We start from the raw sequence: 22147 nt of genomic DNA, 5'->3' as shown, positions 1-22147 counted from the left end.
GTTTTACTCTTTTGGATGCTATACCTTACTCCAGTCTCGACTAGAAATAAAACAATTGGAACATTTTTTTGTTTTAGCTTGAGTCTTTAATTCTTCCTATTAAAGTCCTGGAAGGATTCATATACAATGTACTGGTTCATACTAATGACATCACTGGAATCAGAAACTAAACCAAATCATTCCAGTCTATTTCCTGAGCCGTTGAAAAATGACTCACCTGCAGTGTGACTTACTGACAACCAACAGAACAAGAGCTCTGGTGAATCCACAGGTAAATCCTACACTGTGATTTCTTATCACTTGCCCCAGATTATGCCTTTACTAATGCAACATAATGACTCCGAGAAATAGAGCTGACCTCCCCAATTCTAATATGCCTGGAGTTGCTGTTGGCCTCGACTCAAATAATGGATTATTAATGTCCATCAACAAACACGATGATCTGGCATTTAATGATTTTACCAGTGTGCCTGGAAAACCTTGGAAAATATTACATATTATTCTCTCCAGCTAAAAATGTTCTCTGTAAGCTATTTAGGTTGCCTGTCTTGGGATAGGAATCTGGGTTCAGTTTTTCATACTCTTCTATCACAGACCCCAACAGGGTTTTAATCAGATCTTCAGAGACTGGTATTTGTTACAGTGACTTTTTTCAGGGGGACAGTGAAAATGAGTCTGTGAGGTACTGGTCTTGAACTCCTGTCTCTCACTTAACCATAAACACACTTAGACATGGTTTCCACTGTAGTCACACATGCATAAACGTTCACTGTCAGGTAGACCTGACTATCTGACTCCTCATCCCTTTAGTAACAAAGTCCTTTAGAGGTAAAGTTAATAGGAAAACCTCCATGAGGGACAGGGCAGGTGAAGAAATGAAGCAGAGACTTGAGAGTATTCAAAATCAGAGGGAATTCTTACTCCTTTCTCCAAGGGTACTCTACTCAGAAGAAAGCTTAGAAGAGATAAGAAGAGAAAGTCTAAGGAACTGCTACTGCTACAACCCAGCTTTCAGACAAAACACCTTAGACCAAGAGGAGTAAGATAATTTATCTACTGGTATGGAACTAGTGGTAGCCATGATGGCAACTGGGATCTCCCAACTGGCTGAGCTAGGGATCAGATTTCCTGATTCTCCAGGGAGATTTTCTGTTCTACAATACTTCTCCCAGGGGAACTAATGGACTCTTAAGAGTTTACCTTCTTAAACCCAACAAGTAAATGATTTTATAACCTCATAGATGCTATTTTCTTCTCACCAATATCCACTTTCTTCTCTACTATAGTTTGACCCATTTTTCCTCACTAAGGGCAAGTACAAGGAATTACTGCACAATATACAGGCTGGATGACTCTGTAAGTAGTTTTTAATCACTCCTGTGGGTAGAGAATTTTGAGTAGACTTTAGGTTCTATTGCCAGTGCATGATGCTAGGCAGCCCTGCAATAAAACAGACAGAAGGACATACGGTGATTTAAGGTGGGAAAGAAAATCAATAATTTACTTAATCTATTAAGTTGAACTCTCTCAGCAAAGTCCATTTCTAGCTCAAATTTTCTTTGGTCCTCCTCCTAGCCTCCACTCCTCTTTTCCTATTTACCTCTATTTTAATTCTGTTCTACCTTCTTACTAACTTTAAAATGGTTTTGCCAGCACAACTCATTCATGTCTGATCTCTACACACATGGGGGAAGAAGCACTCTGACTGACAAAGTGGTTTGATTAAGTTCAACAATTTTCAGACCACTTACTGAATTGGGCTAGAGGCAAAAAGGTAGACCTTACAAATAAATGGTCATATACTCTTATTATCTCTGCTAGGAAGTTTAATGACTTGATTAGCTGGTTACTGAGTTTTTAAAAAGTATCTTACTAAAAATCATAAATGACTTTCAGCAATAGTGAAATGTTGGCCTGCTGACCTAAAAGTAAGAGGGCTCAGTAACTTCTTTCACCAAATCAATCAAATCATTCCTAATATGTACCATTTGCTCATTCATTCAGCAAACCACGGTTTACTATGTACCCAGAAACTATTCCAGTCACTGAGAAACAGAGTAGTAAACCAGGCAAAGTCCCTGCCTTCATGGAGTTTAGGTTCTACTGACAGACTTAGATGATAATTAAATAACCAGTATTTTTTAGGCTCTTATAACCATCATTAAACCCAAGCTAAACCCACCTAAAAAATGTACACAATCACCGTAAACCCGACCCTACACATAACTATGATTAAAAAGCTACACACCTCAAAAAAAGTACTTATCATTTTGCACATATATAGATGTCTCAACAAATAATATTCAATTGCAGATTTAAAAAATAAAAGCAGCGGGGTGCCTGGGTGGCTCAGTCGGTTAAGCGTCTGACTTTGGCTCAGGTCATAATCTCACGGTTTGTGGGTTAGAGCCCCACGTCGGGCTCTGTGCTGACAGTTTGCTCAGAGCCTGGAGCCTGTTTCAGATTCTCTGTCTCCCTCTCTCTGATCTCCCCTGCTCACACACTCTCTCTCTCAGAAATAAATAAAATAGTAATAAAAAATTAAAATAAAATAAAAGCAGCAACAGAAACTGCAACAAAAAGGACAAACTCAGAGGAGCAAACAAAACTCAAGTGGTAACTCTACTGACATATGTGTGAAGGCTATTAGCTCTCCAAATGCCAACAGCATGGCCAACTATTTATGGATAGTTTCCACTCCTGTTCCAACAATGGAGCTGTGAAATCACAGAGAGACAAGCTCCTGAGAACCATGCCCCACTAGAGGTCCAGTTAATATAGTCAATATACAGAGACACTTTAATCAGAAGACGGTTATAGAACTGTGAGAGGCACAGCTGAATTAACACTGCTCCAAAGCCAGACGGTTAATCTAAGGGTTAATGGTACATAAAAGCTGACACAAGATTTACTTTCTACCCACGTCTAATTTTATATATGTCCCTCTCCCACCTTTGCTTACTTGGCTTTCAAATACTCAAAGTAAGACCAGCTCCTCACATGAGCATCTTTGCAATGTTGCTCACTGTGCCTGGACTGTGCTCCGTGGCCGGTCTCTCTCACCTTCCTGGTGACTCCTCCTCANGGTCCAGTTAATATAGTCAATATACAGAGACACTTTAATCAGAAGACGGTTATAGAACTGTGAGAGGCACAGCTGAATTAACACTGCTCCAAAGCCAGACGGTTAATCTAAGGGTTAATGGTACATAAAAGCTGACACAAGATTTACTTTCTACCCACGTCTAATTTTATATATGTCCCTCTCCCACCTTTGCTTACTTGGCTTTCAAATACTCAAAGTAAGACCAGCTCCTTCTCACATGAACGTCTTTGCAATGTTGCTCACTGTGCCTGGACTGTGCTCCGTGGCCGGTCTCTCTCACCTTCCTGGCATGGTGGCTCCTCCTCAGCATGTCTACTTCCTCAGAGAGACCCTCTCTGACCCCTATATTAAAAAACTAACTCCTTATTTTCCCAATCACAGCAATCTATTCTTTTTTTCTTTCAGAGAACTTTTCAAAATCTATTTAATTATTTACTTGGTTATTTCTGTTTCCCGCACTTGACTGTAAGCTCCATGAAGGCAGAATCTTACTATCTTATTCATTATTTCCAATATCTAGCAAAGCATCTAGCACAGAGTAGGTGATGCTCAATAAATACTTGTGGGATTCATGTATATCTTGTAGACATATATATTCCTATATAATTTGTGGGATTCAAGTACAGCATGTCAAGGTCATGAAAAACAAGAAAAGCCTACAAAACTGTATAGTAAAGAGAAGCCTAAGTAGACATGATAGTTAAATGAAATATGGTGTCCTGGATGAGACTCTGGAACAAAAACATCAGGTAAAAACTAAGCAAATCTGAATAAACTATGGACTTAGTAATAATAATGTAGCGATATGGGTTCATTAATTGTAAAAAATGTTCCATTCTAATGTAAGACGTCAATAATAGGGGAAATTATGCGCAAGATGGAGGGATACATAACTCTGTGAATCATCTCAATTTTTCTGTAAATCTAAAACTATCCCAGGGGCACCTGGGTGGCTCAGTTGGTTAAGCCTCCAACTTAATTTTTGATTTCGGCTCAGGTTATGATTTCATATTTCGTGAGACTGAGCACCATGTCAGGCTCTGCACTGACAGCGTGCAGCCTACTTGGGACTCTCTCTCCTCCTTTGCTGCCCATCCCTTACTCACTCTCTCCATCTCAAAAACAAATAAATAAACTTAAAACAAAACTATTCTAGGTGTGCCTGGGCGGGGGGGGTTCATGGGTTGGGCATCCAACTTTTTTTTTTTTAATGTTTATTTATCTTTAAGAGACTGAGAGAGACAGAGTGTGAGCAGGGGAGGGGCAGAGAGAGAGGGAGACACAGAATCTAAAGCAGGCTCCAGGCTCTGAGCTGTCAGCACAGAGCCCAGTGCGGGTCTTGAACCCACGAACTATAAGATCATGACCTGAGCTGAGGTAGGACATTTAACCGACTGAGCTACCCAGGTGTCCCTGAGTGTCCAACTCTTGATTTTGGCTCAGGTCGTGATCCCAGGGTCATGGGATTGAGTACCACACTGGGCTCTGTGCGGCGTGTGGAGCCTGCTTGAGATTCTCCCTCTGTCTCTCTCTCTCCCTCCCTCTCCCCCTCTGCCCCTGCTTGAATATGCTCTAAAAAATAAAAAAAAATCTTAAAAATAAAACTTCTAAAAACTAAAGTTTGGGGGTACCTGCTGGCTCAGTGGGTAAAGCATGTAACTCTTGACCTCAGGGTTGTGATCTGACCCCACATTGGGTGTAGAGATTACTCAAAAATAAAATTTTAGAAAAAATAATTATAAAATAAAAACTAAAGTCTATTCAAAACCAAAACAAATCTCCTGATCATTGAAAGACAAGCGGAAGGAAAGAAGAAAGGGAGGGAGGAAGGGATGGAAGGAGGAAAGAAGGAAGGAAAAAAGAAAGAATATCATGTGTTACCAACAATATTAGAAGTCAAACACATTCATTAAAAGTCAAGATTGAGTTGATATTAATTTTACCACTTGAATACTAATCATTTAAAGCATCTCAACTGAAGAAAATAATAAGAGATTGGGTCACCTAGTCACACTCTAGGAAAAAACTGATATAAAGAAGCCAGATCTACCTAACAAAGGGTTTTCATGAACATTGTTGTATAAACTGAAGAAAGGGTTTTGATCAGAGTTGATCAAGCCAAAAGCAGACTTTTTTTTAGGCTGAAATAATACATTTTAAAAGAGATTGCAGTATGTTGACACAATGTTAAATTAGCTTCAGGTGTACAATATAGTGATTTGACAACTCTAGACAATTCTGTATGTTATGTCAATTGTAGAATGTTTTGCGGTATGATGAGGAGACACTGCTCTTTTGACCATTAAAAAAAAAGATAGAATGCTTCTTGTTGTTTGTTTTTTTTTTTTTTGTGGAAGGACAGGGTGATTACATAGTATGAGTGAGGCAGCTCTGGAGAGCTAACATTCACTAGCCATGGTGAGTGATATTAAAAGTGGGAGTGGGGTGCCTGGGGGTATTCAGGAGGTTAAGTGGCCTACTTTGGTTCAGGTCATGGTCTTATGGTTCGTGGGTTTGAGCCCTGTGTCAGGCTGTGTGCTGACAGCTCAGAGCATGGAGCCTGATTCAGATTATCTGTCTTCCTCTTTCTGTCCCTTCCTTATGCTCTGTCTCTTTCTCTCTGTGTCTCTCTCAAAAATAAACAAACAATAAAAAAAAGTGGAAGTGAGGAGAATGATATGGATAGTAGAAAACCCAGGTAATTCAACTCTGCCAATACCTGTATTTCATTTTAGCTAATTGTTTCAGCTTGTATTCTACCAAACTTTTCTTCAGAATAAATGGCAAAAATTGGTAACTTGTTGGTACCTTTCTGCCTTAAATTCTCCCCTGTGCCAAAGTTCTAATGAACAACAAAATGCGCCAAGAGGTTAACCAGAAAAAGGGAGAAGAATGAACTTAGATATCAGTGGATAAAGGTTCTCAATGATGGGAGAGTTGATACTGATATCATGACTCAACACTGAAAATAAAAAATATAGCACTCATGCTCTGGGGTCAGACTGCTCAGCTTACATGCTGACTTAATTATTTACTAATTTTGTGACCTTGGACAAATCAGTTTGCTTTTCTATATCTTATCTTCCCCATCTGTAGAACTCGATTAATAACAGTAGTTTCCTCATAGGTGCATTGTGAAGATAAACGGAGTATCACCTATCAGTTGCTTACAGCAATGCTAAGTACACAATAAACACTTAATACCAACAATGATCATCATTAGCAAACAGGGGAAACCAATTTAAAAGATCAAAAGGAGAAAAATGTACCAGCAGGTAACATGTTAAGATAGGGTTAATGAAGTTCAAAGGATATTTTCATGACCCTTTCACAGCAATGGGTCCTAAGAGAACCCAAAAAGATAGTTACTCTTATTTTATAAGGAGGAAGAGGTAAGCCAAAACTATTAGGTTCTCAAATTCAAGAGGAGTGGTGATTCTACAACTAGGAAGAGGGTTATTAATATAAAACAAAGAGAACTCCTTGCTGTTCTTTCATGACCTAGGTATAGTCATCAGGGAGGTATCTGTTTAGGAGGGACATGGCTAGTAGAGTTGTCTGTAGATCTTTTAAAAAGCCTATCACCTGGAGAAATACTTCATAAAAATGAAAGCGGGTAGAGAAGACAGACAAAGTCATAGTCTTTAGTTTATCCCCTCCTGTTTTGTCCCCATTTTAGAAAGAAAGATGGGGGAGGAGGCAAACATAGAAAAAAAGGGGAAATAAATAAGAGGAGACTCACTAACCACTGAATATAGTGACTAGTTTGTTATCAATGGATCAAGAAGTAATTCTCAATCATTTAACTGAAAACAAATAAACTAAGCATCAAACTATTTTACTTCATATACTCTACATCGGGGCTCCTGGATGGCTCAGTCAGTTAAGTGTCTGACTTCAGCTCAGGTCATGAACTCACAAATTGTGAGTTCAAGCCCTACACTTCAGATCCTCTGTTTCCCTCTCTCTGACCCTCCCCCACTTGCTTGCACACACACTCTCTCAAAAATACATAAAATAATAATATATTCTACATCAAAACACTTTTTCATCACCAAAGTTCGTATCTTAAGAGTACCTCAAACTAGTACCTCAGACTAGTTTTTGCTGTCCCACCCACACTCCTCTAGCACCCATTTTAAGAGGAATAAAATTTAAAAGCTGAGAGAAATCAGGAGAAAGGAGGCAGGTACATGGACATTAACCCCCATTGTGGAGCAATGACAAACTGCCTGTGTTGGATTTGGAAGGGTAGGGAATTCATTCCATGGCACCTTCTGCGTTTCTGTCTTCCTCCCTAATAGTCCTGTTATAATTCTAGCCTTTTAGAAGAACTCAGGAAGGCAAAAATGTTTAGAGTGCAAGCTTTAATGCTACACTTTCTATCATGAGAAAGAAACAAGACTGAACTTTCTGAGCAAGGAAAATGCTCTCACCACGAAGCAGCAGGTGGGGGCGAGGTACGGCAGCACTGCAAGAGAAAAGCAGCACAAACCTCACATTCAGCGCCATGTGGACTCCATTTAAGAGAAGTCAGCAAGATTCTAACCCATGGAGTCTTCTGCTCATTTATGGAACAAAATGCCACTGAGAACGAACTAAAACAAAATCTGACAGGTTTTCTGGACACCAATGTACAAAAGGGAAAGCTTCGATTCTACCAAATAGTAGAATTTAAAAGCTAAACTACTAAGTACATTTAAAAGCTAAACTACTTACAAACCATACATAGTCCTGGGTTCTGGCCTGCCTAACACAAAGAGCATGCACAAATGCAAATACCACCCCCTTCTATTTTACAAGACAGACTCCTGTATTACCCAGTTTGTTTGGAGATATAGGAAGACTGAAAACAACAAAAAAACACAATAATAATAAAACACACACAACCATGCCTATTTACCTTGAATGGGATAAGAATAATGTGCTGGGCTTGGCTGGCTTGTGGTTAACCCTGTAGTGCAGGTAAGAACACTGTGTTGACTTGGAGATGGAGTCTGAATTAAACCACTTTCAGGTTTCATACCTGGCCACAATGCACCTGAATCAGATAAATTGGACCAATTACAAACAATACACTGGGACTGAGAAGCATGGTTATGCTTTCAAATATCTGCCAGTAGGTTTAAAACCTCAATCTTAAAACAAAAGTAAATTTGCTTGTAAGAGGAAATTACTGATTCTCCCACTCATAATATATCACAAGCAAATACAATTTCAAAGACTGGGGAAAGGAGCTATAGAAACAAGACTCTTGCCAAAAATCCCAATAATGATTTGTGTATAAGCATTTCAAAGGCTCGGGGAGATTGACCAGGGTTCAGAAAAAAAAAGCTACTGACACTCAACTGGAGTATTTGCTGCAGAGAGTGCCTGATGATCATGTACAGTGATAAATCATTTATCCATTGTCAAGGTGGGAGACATTTCATAGAAGTTTAAAATTCACTTACCCTTTAAACAAGCACCACATTTAAAAAAATGTATTAGGTAGTACTTTTCTGCCTTCTTAAGCTGGTTATTTTGTTACCTGTTTCTTCTGATTAGGAAAGACACACCTGCTTATTTTTATAAATTAAAACCATTACAGAAATATGTAACTTGGAAAAAATAAAGTCATATATAATCCCAGACTTAACCACTATTATAGTGTGCAGAAGAGTGACTTAGATTTCTTCTATGTATTCACTAATCTTTTTTTCTTTTTAATAAAAATGGGATGTTACACACTTCATACTTTGCTTTTCCACATAATACCTATGAAAGACATTTTTCCATGTCAGAACATATAAATCCCTAGCACTGATAGACATCATGGCTGTTCACTTTTATTTTTATTACAATGCTCCTGAGTGACAATATTTCTAAAATATATTTATATCCTTTCCTGCCTTCTCAGCAGGTAAATGTAAATATACCTTTACATTTTCTCTGAAGTACTATCACAAAGATGAATAGTATGCTGTGCTATATATATATGAATATTACAGAGACACCCCCAGAGGCCACTGGGATTTATGAAGACGGTACTAAATAGAACTCAATTACAGTTCTATGTCACTTTGTTTTCTTCTCCATGATCTGTACTTGACAATCTCTTGTCCCTCGCTTTATCTCCTTTGTCATCTGCAGTAAACTAAAAAGCCATAAATGAAGCTTTGCTTCTATATGACAGCCTAATGATGTCCTTTATGGTGAATACTTCTGGTGATTCTTTTGACTATGCAAAAGTCTATTTAGAAAAAAACCTTACTGTGTGATTGTGCACTGTGTTCTGAACAGTGACGGTTTCTGGATTAGTGTTGTTATAGGTAATAATTAGGTCCAAGAAGGTTCATCAATCACATTCCAGGTAAGAAATTGATACCCCAGTAAGCCACAGCTTCAAATTCAATAGTAACTCATTTCATTTACTCCTCATTTCATTTACTCCTAATCTGATACTGAATTTATAAAAATATAATGCATTGATAATAAGGCCCTCTGCTCACCAGGGCACTGAGATACCTAGGTGTAACTCAGACCTGTAAAATTTGTTGATACGTAAATGTAAGGGAGATATGAAAATTTCAAATCGACATGGGGCATGACAATTGCCTTGCCACAAACTCTTAAAGCATAAAAATCAAAAAGGTTTTTCTTTTCTCACCTATCAAACACATGAAATAACTTATTTGAGAAGAATGAAGAATGCCATCATTTCTAGCATGCATTAGGATGATTGGTGTCCATTCTACACTCAGTTTACCATCATTTAAAAAGTCTTGTTCAGATTAGCAACAGCTAAACTCCTAACTATATCTAAATTTCAACACTAAAAATATTTGAACCCGTTATTTTTTAAACATTTGTAATGTGAAATTTGAATAGCAGTGCCATGATTCTTGGTGGTTGAGTATCACATTTTTTAGCAAAAAATGCCATTTCAGTGTCACGATAACTTTCAGGTTTATTGCAGTCAAGGTGATTTTTTTTCTAAATAGGTTCTGAATCTGAGGTGTTAGATTTGTGAACATGTTTATATTACACTATACTAAAATACTATCTTATTAATGAGAATAGTATTACCTGCAAAAGTTTTGCTAGTCTCATTATTTAGTATATGTACATTTAAAATTTTGAAGTGTAAAATGTCTATAAACTGGCTCTTTTAAAGTCAAAAACCAGGGCAAAAAGTCCAAGAAAAGTAGTGGAATAGCTACTTATAGTAGTTTTCAATGTTTCTGACCAGAAACATGAAGTTGATATTTAATATGTAATTATTTTATGAAGAACAGAAGGATAAAAGACCGTATGAACACTGCCTCCAGCATCACAGTAGCCCTGCTCTTTAAGTATATAAGTATTTTCCTTTAAAAGCACCCTTCCCAGAATTCCAAGTAATAGGGAACATGACCAAACGGTCTGACTGTACAGCAATACTGCCTGTAGAGAAGATGAAACCAAATCCAGGTTTCCCGACTCCTAGTCCACTGCTCTATGTCTACAACTAAAAAGCTTATCAATTTGTTTTAAGCACCAGGCACTGAATGTGGAAGAACAGCCAGTCTGCCCATGGCAGATGCAGCCGGTGTGATGCTGTCCTCTTGCTGCCCCACACTGGGGTCTTATCAGAACTCTACCTCAGCTTCTCAGCACAAACGCTTCACTACTGCTTAGTCACTAACCCAACTAATCTGAGCAGCTCAGTTTATAGTAATACGTATCAGACTAGTGGATCTTTAGAGAAAATTAGTTTGATTAGGAACAGAAGTACAATGCTTAGGAAAAAAAAAACACATGAAAGAATATCTTGGTTTGTTGACAAGACCACTCATTGGGATGACCTACTATAAAAACTAAGTGATTTAATCTGAGTAGTTTTCCTCATTATAAAGTGAGTAGATTATATTATAGAAAATTAAGAAAACACAAAGTATTAAAAAAAAAAAACCCTGCACCATCTCACTGCACAGGAAAAAACTACAGGCGGTTCTCTGCTTCTGTACTGTGTTAAGCGAAACCTGCCCACGCTGGGGCGGTGTCCTCATTTTGCAAGGCGCTGTGGTCCTGCAGATCAAATCCACAGTGCCTGTACTGTGGACATTCATGTTTTTTCTTCCAAATTATTCTTTTTTTTTTTTTTAAAATGTTTCATTTATTTCTAGGGGAGAGAGAGAGAGACAGCATGAGCAGGGGAGGGTCAGAGAGAGAGGGAGACACAGACTCTGAAATAGGCTCCAGGCTCTGAGCTGGCAGTCAGCACAGAGCCCGATGCAGGGCTCGAACCCACGAACCGCGAGATCATGACCCAAGCGAAAGTCGGACGCTTAACCGACTAAGCCACCCAGGCGCCCCATCAAATTATTCTTTATGTATATTTCTTTACATAAATATTTTTTAAAAATACGAACTTGGCATATTATATTGCTTTTAGTTTTACATATTGCTTTTTAAAATTAATAACAAACTTTTCTCAAGATGCTGAATATTCTTTCAGAATGTGAATTTATTAAGGGCGCCTGATGCCTCAGTCGGTTAGGCATCTGACTCTTGATTTCAGCTCAGGTTTTGATCTTGCGGCTCATGAGTTCAAACCCATCATGCAGCTCTGTGCTGACAGCTCGAAGCCTGCTTGGGATTCTCTCTCCGCCCCTCTTCTGCTCTCTCCCTCCCTCACTCCCATTCTCTCTCAAAAATAAATAAACAACAAAGTGAATTTATTAGAGTATGATTTATAGTTTTCCATTTTATAGATAAATTGCAATGTAACACACACGTTTCAATTCAATATGTAGGCTGTTTCCAATTTTTTGCTGCTATAAATGCTATAATGAATATCTTAGTTAGTAAATTTCTGTAGGTATCTCTAATTAGTTCCATGGGCCGAATCCCTAGAAGTGAAATTACTGAGGGAAATGGCATGAACGTTCTTAAGGCTCTTAATACATATCATCAAATCTCCATCTCACAGTAGAGTTCTTTTAAATGAAGCTGGAACAGTGGCAGCTCAGACAATCTTTTATGAGCCCCTACAAATAAATGGGTGCCCCTTTCCTTCACCAAGATCACTGGAAGTTAACTATCTAATCCTCTTTGTGCTGTTCCACAACACTTCTATGTAGCTCTTAAAAAGAATATGACCATTATTCCTTTACTTTTACAGACTATTTACAATATAAGCTTCCTAGATTTCCTTTAGTCTTCTCTTTTCATTAAGAGAAGGAACATTTTTGAGGTGCCTGGGTGGCTCAACTGGTTAAGTGTCCGACTTCAGCTCAGGTCATGTTCTCACAGTTTGAGCCCCACACTGGGCTCTGCGCTGACAGCTCAGAGCCTGGAATCTGCTTTAGATTCTGTGTCTTCCTCTCTCTCTGCCCCCTCCCTGCTCACACTCTCTTTCTCTCTCAAAAGTGAATAACTATAAAAAAAAATTTTTTTTTAAAGCAAAGGAACATTTTTCAACTGCAAACTCAACTCTCAGACACAGACCAAACTTATAAGCACTTCTGGAATTAAACAGACCTGGGTTCAATTCTAATCCCCGGCATTTACTTAATTCTATGACACCAGGCTAGTCACTTGTTCTTTTAACAAGCCTGTTTCCTCATCTATAAAAAGGGATAATGCGACTTACTACTTACTCCCTAGGACTGTTTTAAAGATTAAATAAGACAATAGTGAAAAGTGTGAGGTACTTATTCTCGGCATAGTGCATGGTATATAAAGCACTTCATAAACATTAGATAACATTACAATGAGATTTTCTGAAGCTGTCTGCATCTGAAATAAACAGACTAACAAATCTAGTTTTAGTGCTTACAGGCAGCACTAAGATAAAATTGCCAAATCTTCCTTAGAAGAAATAGTGTTTTATATGTGAGTGAACACATTTATTTAAAAAGAAGTATCTGTAATTTCATTAATGAATTCTGAGAATATGCCATATCGATCATTCACATTACCCCAACCTAAATCTCCCTCGAATAAGTTTCATTATATTACTTAAGAGTCAAACTTAGTTGATTCTCTTCTTAGAAATACTGATGGAAGAATTTACGAAACAAGTCTCCCTCATTCCCAAATATTAAACAAAACCAAATTAACAAAAAAGCCTATCATTATGAATATTTCTTTACAATGTAAAGTTTGCTTCAAGTTTTTAACAAGGATCTATCATACAATTTTCATTTGTTCTTTAATACAAGGGAAATACGGCGATCATAAAAGACACCACAATATGCACATAGCACTATGTTAGGTATTCCATAATCTGAGTTCAGAGATATAACAGCAGTTTATTTAATACTGAACAGCAGGAATGACCAGCTGTTCAACAATGTCATAAAGGGCTCTGGAATTGCTAATAATTTAAATAACCAATGTAAAATACTTACTTTATGCTTGCTAGATTTTACTAGTCAGCTGTTGAAAATTAGCTTTAACACACCCACAAAGATATAAGCACAAACATATACAGAGAGTTCTGTTTCCAAAAGAACTGCTCAGTCTTGGCTGGTTAAATATATAACAAATTTAAGATTTTAGTACACTGGCTGGTACTGACATGCGTAGAGGCCTGGACTTACAAACAGGGAAAGGAGCATTTCTGTTTGTCTTCTCTCATGAAATTATCAACTCCCACTATCATTAGACATTTTTGTTTCTAATAGTTATCAGAAGCCAAGGAATGCTAACAAGCCTGAAACTAAGAAATCTGTCACTATCATAAAGACTAGCCAAATGGGCCAGGAAAAGTAGGAAAGTAGAAACAAAAAGCAGGCAACACTAATACATCCAGAATCTGTGGCAATCTGTTTAGATGACTTTTCCAATTTCCAACTAGTTTCAGTAAAGGCTATCAAGATATAATTTTAACATGTTGCATATGTGAAAATAATATAGCATTCTCTCAATTTTCTAACACTAGTTCTAGGAAACCAGGCAAGGGGCAATAAAGCACACATATATCAATTTACACACATAGAAAAAAATCAGTGCAGATATTAAGTGCTCAAAGAGTTTCAAATTGACTTCTAGTGAATCATTCTAATCTACAGTTCATGTCCAAGATGCCTAAAACCAAAGAACAAACTATGCACAAGATAAGGCTTATGCAAAATTGGGGGTTCTCCTCATTCTGAGATAACTTTTTGGTTCAGCAGAGTAACAACTGATCAGTTGGGAGAGAAGGAGGAAAGAGGGAGAAACTGACAGAAAAAAAAGAGAGTAAACTAAAAGCCATATTCCATCTGGATATTTAGATTACTTGATTTTAGCAAGAAACTGTATCACCTCAAAATGTATGAATTATGCTTACCTACCCATAGCAACATGTTTTATATAAAGAAAGTAATAGTAATTCCTCAAAGACTTTCCCAAACACTTAGATTCCAAGCTTTATAGTCAAGATTTAGTACCTTGGAAATAGCTAAATGTTAGTAGATAAACAAATGAGTACTAAAAGCTTTAATTTTATTTAACATGCATCAAATATACTTGGTGGAAAAGTTGCAACTTTCACAGTACTTGTAACTGAGTAGGTACTCTGTCAAGAATAACCCATCTTTCAGCATCCTGATTAGCCATACTTGACTTTTGGGGAAAGATAAAAGTTTCTGGAGGATAAAATCAACAGTCTTAGAAGTTGTTTATAATAAGATGCCTTACCAAAAGGAGGTAGTCCATACGTTTGGGTTGCCTGAGGGTAGACAGCATAGGGTTGAGACTGCTGTAGTGTCTGGTACTGAGTCTGCCCAGGGTAAGCAGTTTCCGAAACAGGAACTGAGAGGATATGTGCATAAGGTCTAGAAAAGTTCAAGAACACAAAAACTTTCATGTGTGGTTTATTTTTAATGAATAATAGAGGAAATAGCTAATACCACTAAAAGCAAAGAATCAGCAATGAGGAGACTAACCTTCCACATAAAATGTTGCTTACTATGGCCAGAAAGAACTAATTTTTCCTTTTCAAGTTCTACAATCACCTAAGAAACAATTTTATGGAAAATTTAATATCTCCCCAAGTCCAATTACCATGCTATGACCATTTGTGATATGCTACATGCAAGGCCCTTTGTGAGATACAAAGATGGATTAAACTTATCTATGTAGAGAATAAACCCTCAACATAACAGAAAACTGCACAGAGTGGGATTCACAATTGGCTCTTATTCTCCACCCGGCCCTGTGGGCCAAACTAAGGAAAGTAGGATTTGAAGAAGAGGGTTACGCTGCTAAAGAAAAAGCAAGCAACCACCACACATCAAAGAAGAGGGAGTAGGGGTGCGCCCCAATATCCCCAGACCAAGACTACAAAACAGAAGCCAGGTAACTAATAAAATGTGACCAGTCCCAGACAAGACTTGGAATCTCCCCATGGACATTTAAGCCAGAGTACATCTGTCACTGGTTGTAGCCAACCACATCAGGCTTAGCAGGAATTTGAATTCAGCAGTGAAACTTCTGGGACTTTAGCTAAATGACCTGGTCATTTCGTCCATGCAATAAAACGGCCCCTACATTTGATGCATTGAATTTTTAGATACCAGTTATTTTATTTGGTGAGTTATACTGTACTTATAATGTAATCAACTGTTTTATGTACCACATAAGTCATAACAATAAAATACTGTGAGGAAGAGGTGTTTCAGAAGGGGAAAGATTTTCTTCAGCTTTAGGGGAAAGCAAAATGAAGAAAGGCTATGTGAGTTGAGCAGATAAGATGTGCAGAAATGGGAGAGAATGGGTATTTAAGGAAAAGATAAAACTCTGGCAAAGGTATAGAGGAAGGAAAAAAAGGGTTTAAGCCTGCAAGGACAACAGATTATATTAAAGGAGGTCAGTAAAGTAAAGGGGAGTAGCAAGAGAAGGAAAGATAGCAAAGACTTTGAACACCAGGCTAAAAGAGGTCAGGCCAATCTGAAACAACTGGGAGTCACTGAAATTGTTGAGCAAAGAGCGACAAGATCACAGCTATTCTTTAATAAAGATTAAGTTGACATTGCTTTGTAAAATGGATTAGAAGGGAGAGAAAGTCAAAATAGAGGTTCAGTTAAAAAATAGCTATAGGGGTGCCTGGGTGGCTCAGTTGGTTAAGCGTCTGGCTTTGGCTCAGGTCATGGTCTCACGATTCGTGGGTTTGAGCCCTGTGTCGGGCTCTGTGCTAACAGGCTAGCTCAGAGCCTGGAGCCTGCTTCAGATTCTGTGTCTCCCTCTCTCTCTGACTCTCCCCTGCTCACACTGTCTCTCTCTCTCTCTCTCAGAAATAAATAAAAAAATAAATAAATAACATTTTAAAAATTTTTAAAAAAGTAGCTATAATGCAATGGTTCACGTAAGTGCTAAGGATGCCTGAATTAAGATAGAAGGCATAGCTAATAAGGGGTTCTGAATGCAACAGGTATGTAAATATTTTTTGAATAGGCAAATGAATTTGGAATATGCAACATATTCACATCTGTTCTTCTTAGTCAGATAGGAGACCAAGAACTAGCTCAGGTTGTAGTTGTTAATCAAGTCACATGGGAAAAATTTTAAATCTTGGGGACTTCAAATGAATTGATCTCCAGATATGCTAAATATCATAATATCCTTTTTTCCTATAGTGTCTTTATAGCTCAAAGTATTTTCTTATCTCCTTTATAATGACCTCAGAGAATAGGTTCAGTCATTTCACAGAAGAAAATCACACGAAAATGACTGGCCCAAAGGTGGTGTTAGTATTCAAGATCAGATTAGAATTTGAAGAACTCACTGAGTTGACCTTTTAGTTATTTCTTAACTGATGAAAAATTCAAAAGGTAAAAATGGGCACAAAAAGGAAAAAATGGTCAGTTTTCTTTTTTTAACAGTCTCATAGGTAACAGTCACCTCTGTTACCAATTCCTTTATGTGTTCTGCCTATGTAAGCACCTGGGAATTTGTCCTACTTCAACACACATCCACGTGTATCGACATATGTGCAGGCTCACCCTTTATCAAAACACAATTGGCAGTCTGGCATATGCGCCATTCTGCACCTACTCATCCTGGAGATGATTAATTTATGGGTCTTAAATGCTGATCTTACCTGTTGAAGGCACAAAATATTGTCTCTTAGTGACTTCAATCTACTAAGCCTAACTTCAAGCCTAGTTCTACTTTGAGGACATTCCTAAAACAAGAAACTGAACACAGACAGATTAGGTTGAGAAGTCCCACTAGGAGGCTGGCTTGAGCTCTGTTTACTGATCTATCAAGGTAGAGGAAAGAGAGAATGCTCAGAGGTCAATCAGTATTATGCTGTAATAGCTAACAGTATTTTCATTTTCAGTGACTATTCACTTAGAGCAAGCTCCTGGGGAACAGTGATCTATTCCAGGCAACCATTTACTTTTTACAAGTATGTTACAGAGACTCAACATTTAGAGGGCATAAAAAAATCGGAGTAGGAACAGAAACAAGAGAGGTGAAATTAAGTTAAATGTCAACTTAAGCTAAGTATCAAATTAAATTTTGAAATGAACCTAGAGAAAAGACAGATTTTTGAAATAATTATTGAACTTACTTTGCAGAATACATTTGTGAGGTATAATCATTGGATGAGCGAGGGATGTAATCGGTGCATGTCATAACTGAAAGAAAGATATCACCAGGTAAAAAGTTAGAACATTTCAAAAATGAAATGAGAAAACCGCATATTTCACTATACAGTCTTTCAAACTAAATAAGAGAATACAGCCTGGACATCAGAAATTTAGAAAGACTATGCAGTAGAAAATACTCTCTTACAGTAACGGGTTTAGAGACTTATTAGAGACAGTGAAAGAAGCCAGAATGTGGGGGGTACAGAAAAGAGCTGAAGGTTAGTTCCAGCTGATCTCTAGCTTCATCCATCACTGAGCTAAAAACCATAGATGAAGCAACCTCCTAAGTGTTCACCGTGCTCACAGGCAAACTTCAAAAGCAAGATCCAGATCTAAGAAACTACAATGTACTTCTTCAGCTATTCATTCTCTGGGTGCTTCCACTATTCTGAGTAAAAGTCCCTAAGAATGACTTACAGAAAGACAGATTTGGTGGGGGGAAGTACCCAGTTTTATTAGAAAACTGTTGCTAGTGTATAATCCTGTGTATAATGCAGCAAAAGATGAAAGTATGCTTCTATACCACTACTTTTTCAGCTTTGTAGCTAAGGCTTTAGTTTGGCAAAGCAAAGACAAATCTGAGGAACTGATGTGCTGCTCTGATGAACCATCAAGTAAAGAGACTTTCATACTAGTGTCCTCCCGACCCCCATGACTACTTCATCTAAAGTAGCTTCTATAAAGGCTGGACCCCCAAGGTTTCATCTGTAAATATTCAGCTCAAGTCTAACAGGTAGGAGAATCCTATTTATTAGGCACTATTTCAGGCCATGTTGTAGACAGAATTATATGATAAAAAACTTGTACCAGACCCCTGAACTGTCCAAGAACTTCCTTCAACATCTGTAAAGGAGGTTGCTCTATTAATAGGGATTAACGGTAATCCAACTAACTTTATGTCTAGCTGGGTTTTCTGAGTGTCTGAACTAAAAAGGGAACTCTGGTCATGATGAGGAGCCAATTCATGCCCAAAAGTAAGACAAATCGATCTCTGTGAGTTAGGCATTGAAGATCTTGTCTACTGTCATTTTTCAAGGTTTTTAAAAATAACTACTGGAAATTAGGGGTTCCTGGGCGGCTCAGTTGGCTGGGTGTCTGACTTTGGTTCAGATCACGATCTTGTGATTCATGGGTTTGAGCCCCAGGGCAGGCTCTGTGCTGACAGCTCAGAGACTGGAACCTGCTTCGGACTCTGTGTCTCCCTCTCTCTCTACCCCTTCCCCACTCATGCTCTGTCTCTCTCTGTCTCTTAAAGATGAATAAACATTAAAGAAATTTTTTTAAATAATTACTGGAAATTTGTAGATCACACTCATCCATAATCATTTTGACAAAAATGAAAAGAGCTCTCAATTAGGTCTAAAGTTCTTACCATCCATCACATAAAACAACTTCATTTGAATTCTGTGTAATGGTTCCTTCTCTGCTGACAAGTACTTGGAAAAACCCAAACGCTTTTCCTCCTCTGATTTAATTTAATTCTTGAAGAGACTGACAAAACATCCTGGGAGATTTAGGTTAATATTTACTTCTCTACAGAATGAATGAGGCTTTATCTTTACAGGACTTAAGAACCATGAAAGGATTATAAGCAGTCAAGGCATAATCTGCTATATTAGAATAGCGGCAGTGAAGATGGGGCACAACCTTGAAATATATTCTGAAGGTAAAACTAACAGAACATTCTGATGGGTCTGTATATAAGGAATGAGGAAAACAGGGGAATACAGGATAATTTCTATGTTTTCAACTTGAACAACTGGAGGGACAATGAAACCACTTCCTAAGATGGGGAAGTTTGGGACAAGAGGTTTGATGGGGGCTAAGGGAATAAAAACCTTTCACACATTTATTTTAAGTATGAGTTTCCTTTCAGATATCTAAGTGGAGATGTCAAATAGGCAGTTGGATACAAAAATGAAATCAGGGAAGAAGTCACGCTGGAAATAAAAATTTGTAACTCATAACAATGTATACAATATTTATTTTATTTTTTTTAATGTTTGTTTATTTTTGAGAGAGAGAGAGAGAGAGCAAATGAGAGGAGGAGGGGCAGAGAGAGGAAAACACAAGATCCGAAGCGGTCTCTATGCTGTCATTGCAGAGCCCGATATGGGGCTCAAACTCATGAACCATCAGCTCATGACCTGAGCTGAAGTCAGAGGCTTACCGACAGCACCACCCAGAAGACCCAACAATGTATACAATATTTAAAGTAATGTAATAATGTAATGGATGAGAAGATGCAGAAAGAAAAAAGACGGTGGACTCATAATAAGTCCTGAAGCCCCCTCAACATTCAAAGTCCAAACAGAGGAAGAAGGACCAACAGAACAGAACGGCGAGAGGAAGAGTGGTGAGGCAGAATGTGAGAAGAAAGAAACATGCACTAGAATTAGTATTCTCACAGTAACTGAAAATAATTAATGACCTTGACAAGAGCAATTTCACTGCAAGAGTGGTGACAGGAACAAAATTTGAAAGCACTGAGGAATGAATGGGAGGCAAGAAAACAAGAAAAGGGCAACTCTTTCCAGAGGTTCCAACGGGTCACGGGACAAAGAAAAGGTATATAACTAGTGGAGAGCATAGAACCAAAGGAAGATTTTGTTTGTGTTTTAAGATGGCAGATACTGGGTCATGTCTCTTTACTGATAGGAAGAATAAGGAAGAGAAGAAGAATGTGGGGTGCCTCGGTGGCTCAGTCAGTTAACCATCCAACTATTGATTTCAGCTCAGATCATGATCTCACAGTTCATGGGAATGAGCCCTGCATTGGGCTCTGTGCTGACAGAATAGGGCCTGCTTGGGATTCTCTGTCTCCTTCTCTCTCTGCCCCTCCTCTGCTTACGTGCACATTTTGTCTCTCAAAATAAACAAATAAACTTAAAGTCTTAGGGGAGGGTAAGAAGGAATCGGACACGGAGCACAAACAAAAGTTCTTACCTTTGGAGCAAGAATACTATTTCCATTCTGATGAGAATGAAGCAAGAAACCATGGGTACAAACACAGATAGGTTTGAAGATTTGGTGGTAGAGGGATGATAAGGGAGTTTCCTATCTGACAACTTCTGTTTGCAAAGGAGCCATCAGTTAAGAATGAGGGAATGTGAGTGAGGGTATAGGTACTTTGAGAAGAAAAGAAGAGGTATGAATTATTAAAAGGTAAAATTCATTAGGGAAATGGGAAAATGCAGTAGGATTTCCAAGCTTGATGGGTGCCTAGTTGAGGTGTTGTAAAAAGTCAACTAGGTATATAATTTATTCAATATTTAGCTATTTGAATATACTTACGGAGAAGATGGGGAGTTATATTAAATTGGGACCGAGGTTTAGCAAGAAAAGTACAAGAGGCAAAGTTATTGAAGGTATCTGTAAGGGAGTTATTATAATAAAGAGCCACAGAATCTTTGCTGAGTAAAAAGGGACATGAAGGCAGACAGATATGATGATACATATTGACTGGATAAGTCATCTACATGGATTTTGAAATCACCAACAACAGTAAGTTTGGATGGAGAAGAAAACAAAGATCTAGTTTTTAAAGAACAAAATGACTAGGAGTTCACTGTAGGATAAAAAGAAAGGTAGGGGGCGGCACAAATATAGACTTCAAAGGAACTAGAGTTTTTGAAGGAAAAAAGAGAAATCATTTATTTAGAAGGAGCAAGAGACTCAACTTATTTCCTGGCCCTGGAATATAAAAGGGACAGGTCTTTTTCTTGGGGATGAATGGGACATTAAAAAAATTAGAGGGACTTTTCATTGATTAGAGCAGTTTCCCACAGAATGAACAGTTAGTTGCTCATATGCAGAATCACCTAGCTATCTTCTTGAAAATAGATTCTCATCCACATCAGATCTATTGAATGATAATCTCTGAAAATGAGGCTGGAATTCTACATTACAAATAAACACTCCAGATAATTCTTAAGTAGGCTAAAAGTTTGAGAACCACTAGAATAATATATACAACTCAAGACATGCCATTTTCTAATATATGGAAGTATATAAGGTTAAGCATAACCTATTAAGAGAAGAAACATCCCCTAAACAAATATCTTTTTAAAGAGTACAATAAAGAATACAAATTTTTTCTTTTAAAGAGTGTGGTAAAATATGGAGGGGCAATGATATTTAATTTCAGGGAGCACTATTTGCCCTAGGGAGGCAATCTGGGGGAGTATGTGGTATGTTAGGAAAGCTTACATCTCTGCAAGAATAAATCAGAACACTCTACAAATATTTGTCCATTGCATGAATGTATCTGGAATGTATCTGTTCTATCAGAGAAAGTAGGCTGGTAAGTGGAGGATGTATCTTATCAAAGTGGACCTCTCCCAGGGCCCACTATCAATCTTGGGTTCTGAGGGGATTACTTTTCTTTTTTGGCATAGATTAATAGGTAGAATCATGTGGTTATTAGAAAGGTGGA

At 37.9% G+C, this 22147-nt stretch overlaps 1 protein-coding gene across 5 annotated transcripts in view; it reads right to left on the bottom strand.

Moving 5' to 3' along the window:
- The window catches only part of EYA3 (EYA transcriptional coactivator and phosphatase 3), a 93956-nt gene that overhangs the window by 37391 nt on the left and 34418 nt on the right, over positions 1-22147 (bottom strand). For 3 of the 5 annotated variants that reach the window (XM_077775474.1, XM_077775475.1, XM_077775477.1), the window contains 3 exons: positions 17634-17700; positions 14756-14892; positions 8010-8147 (listed from right to left, as the gene is read on the bottom strand). In XM_077775474.1, coding sequence (XP_077631600.1) covers positions 8010-8147; positions 14756-14892; positions 17634-17700 — 342 coding nt within the window. The remainder of the gene's footprint in view (positions 1-8009; positions 8148-14755; positions 14893-17633; positions 17701-22147) is intronic. The other 2 variants (XM_077775476.1, XM_077775478.1) reach the window with 1 other exon arrangement.

The sequence above is a fragment of the Crocuta crocuta genome, unplaced genomic scaffold, assembly GCF_008692635.1.
Source record: "Crocuta crocuta isolate KB4526 unplaced genomic scaffold, BGI_CrCroc_1.0 scaffold127, whole genome shotgun sequence".
Lineage (NCBI taxonomy): Eukaryota > Metazoa > Chordata > Mammalia > Carnivora > Hyaenidae > Crocuta > Crocuta crocuta.
This window is presented reverse-complemented; position numbering and strand designations above follow the sequence as displayed.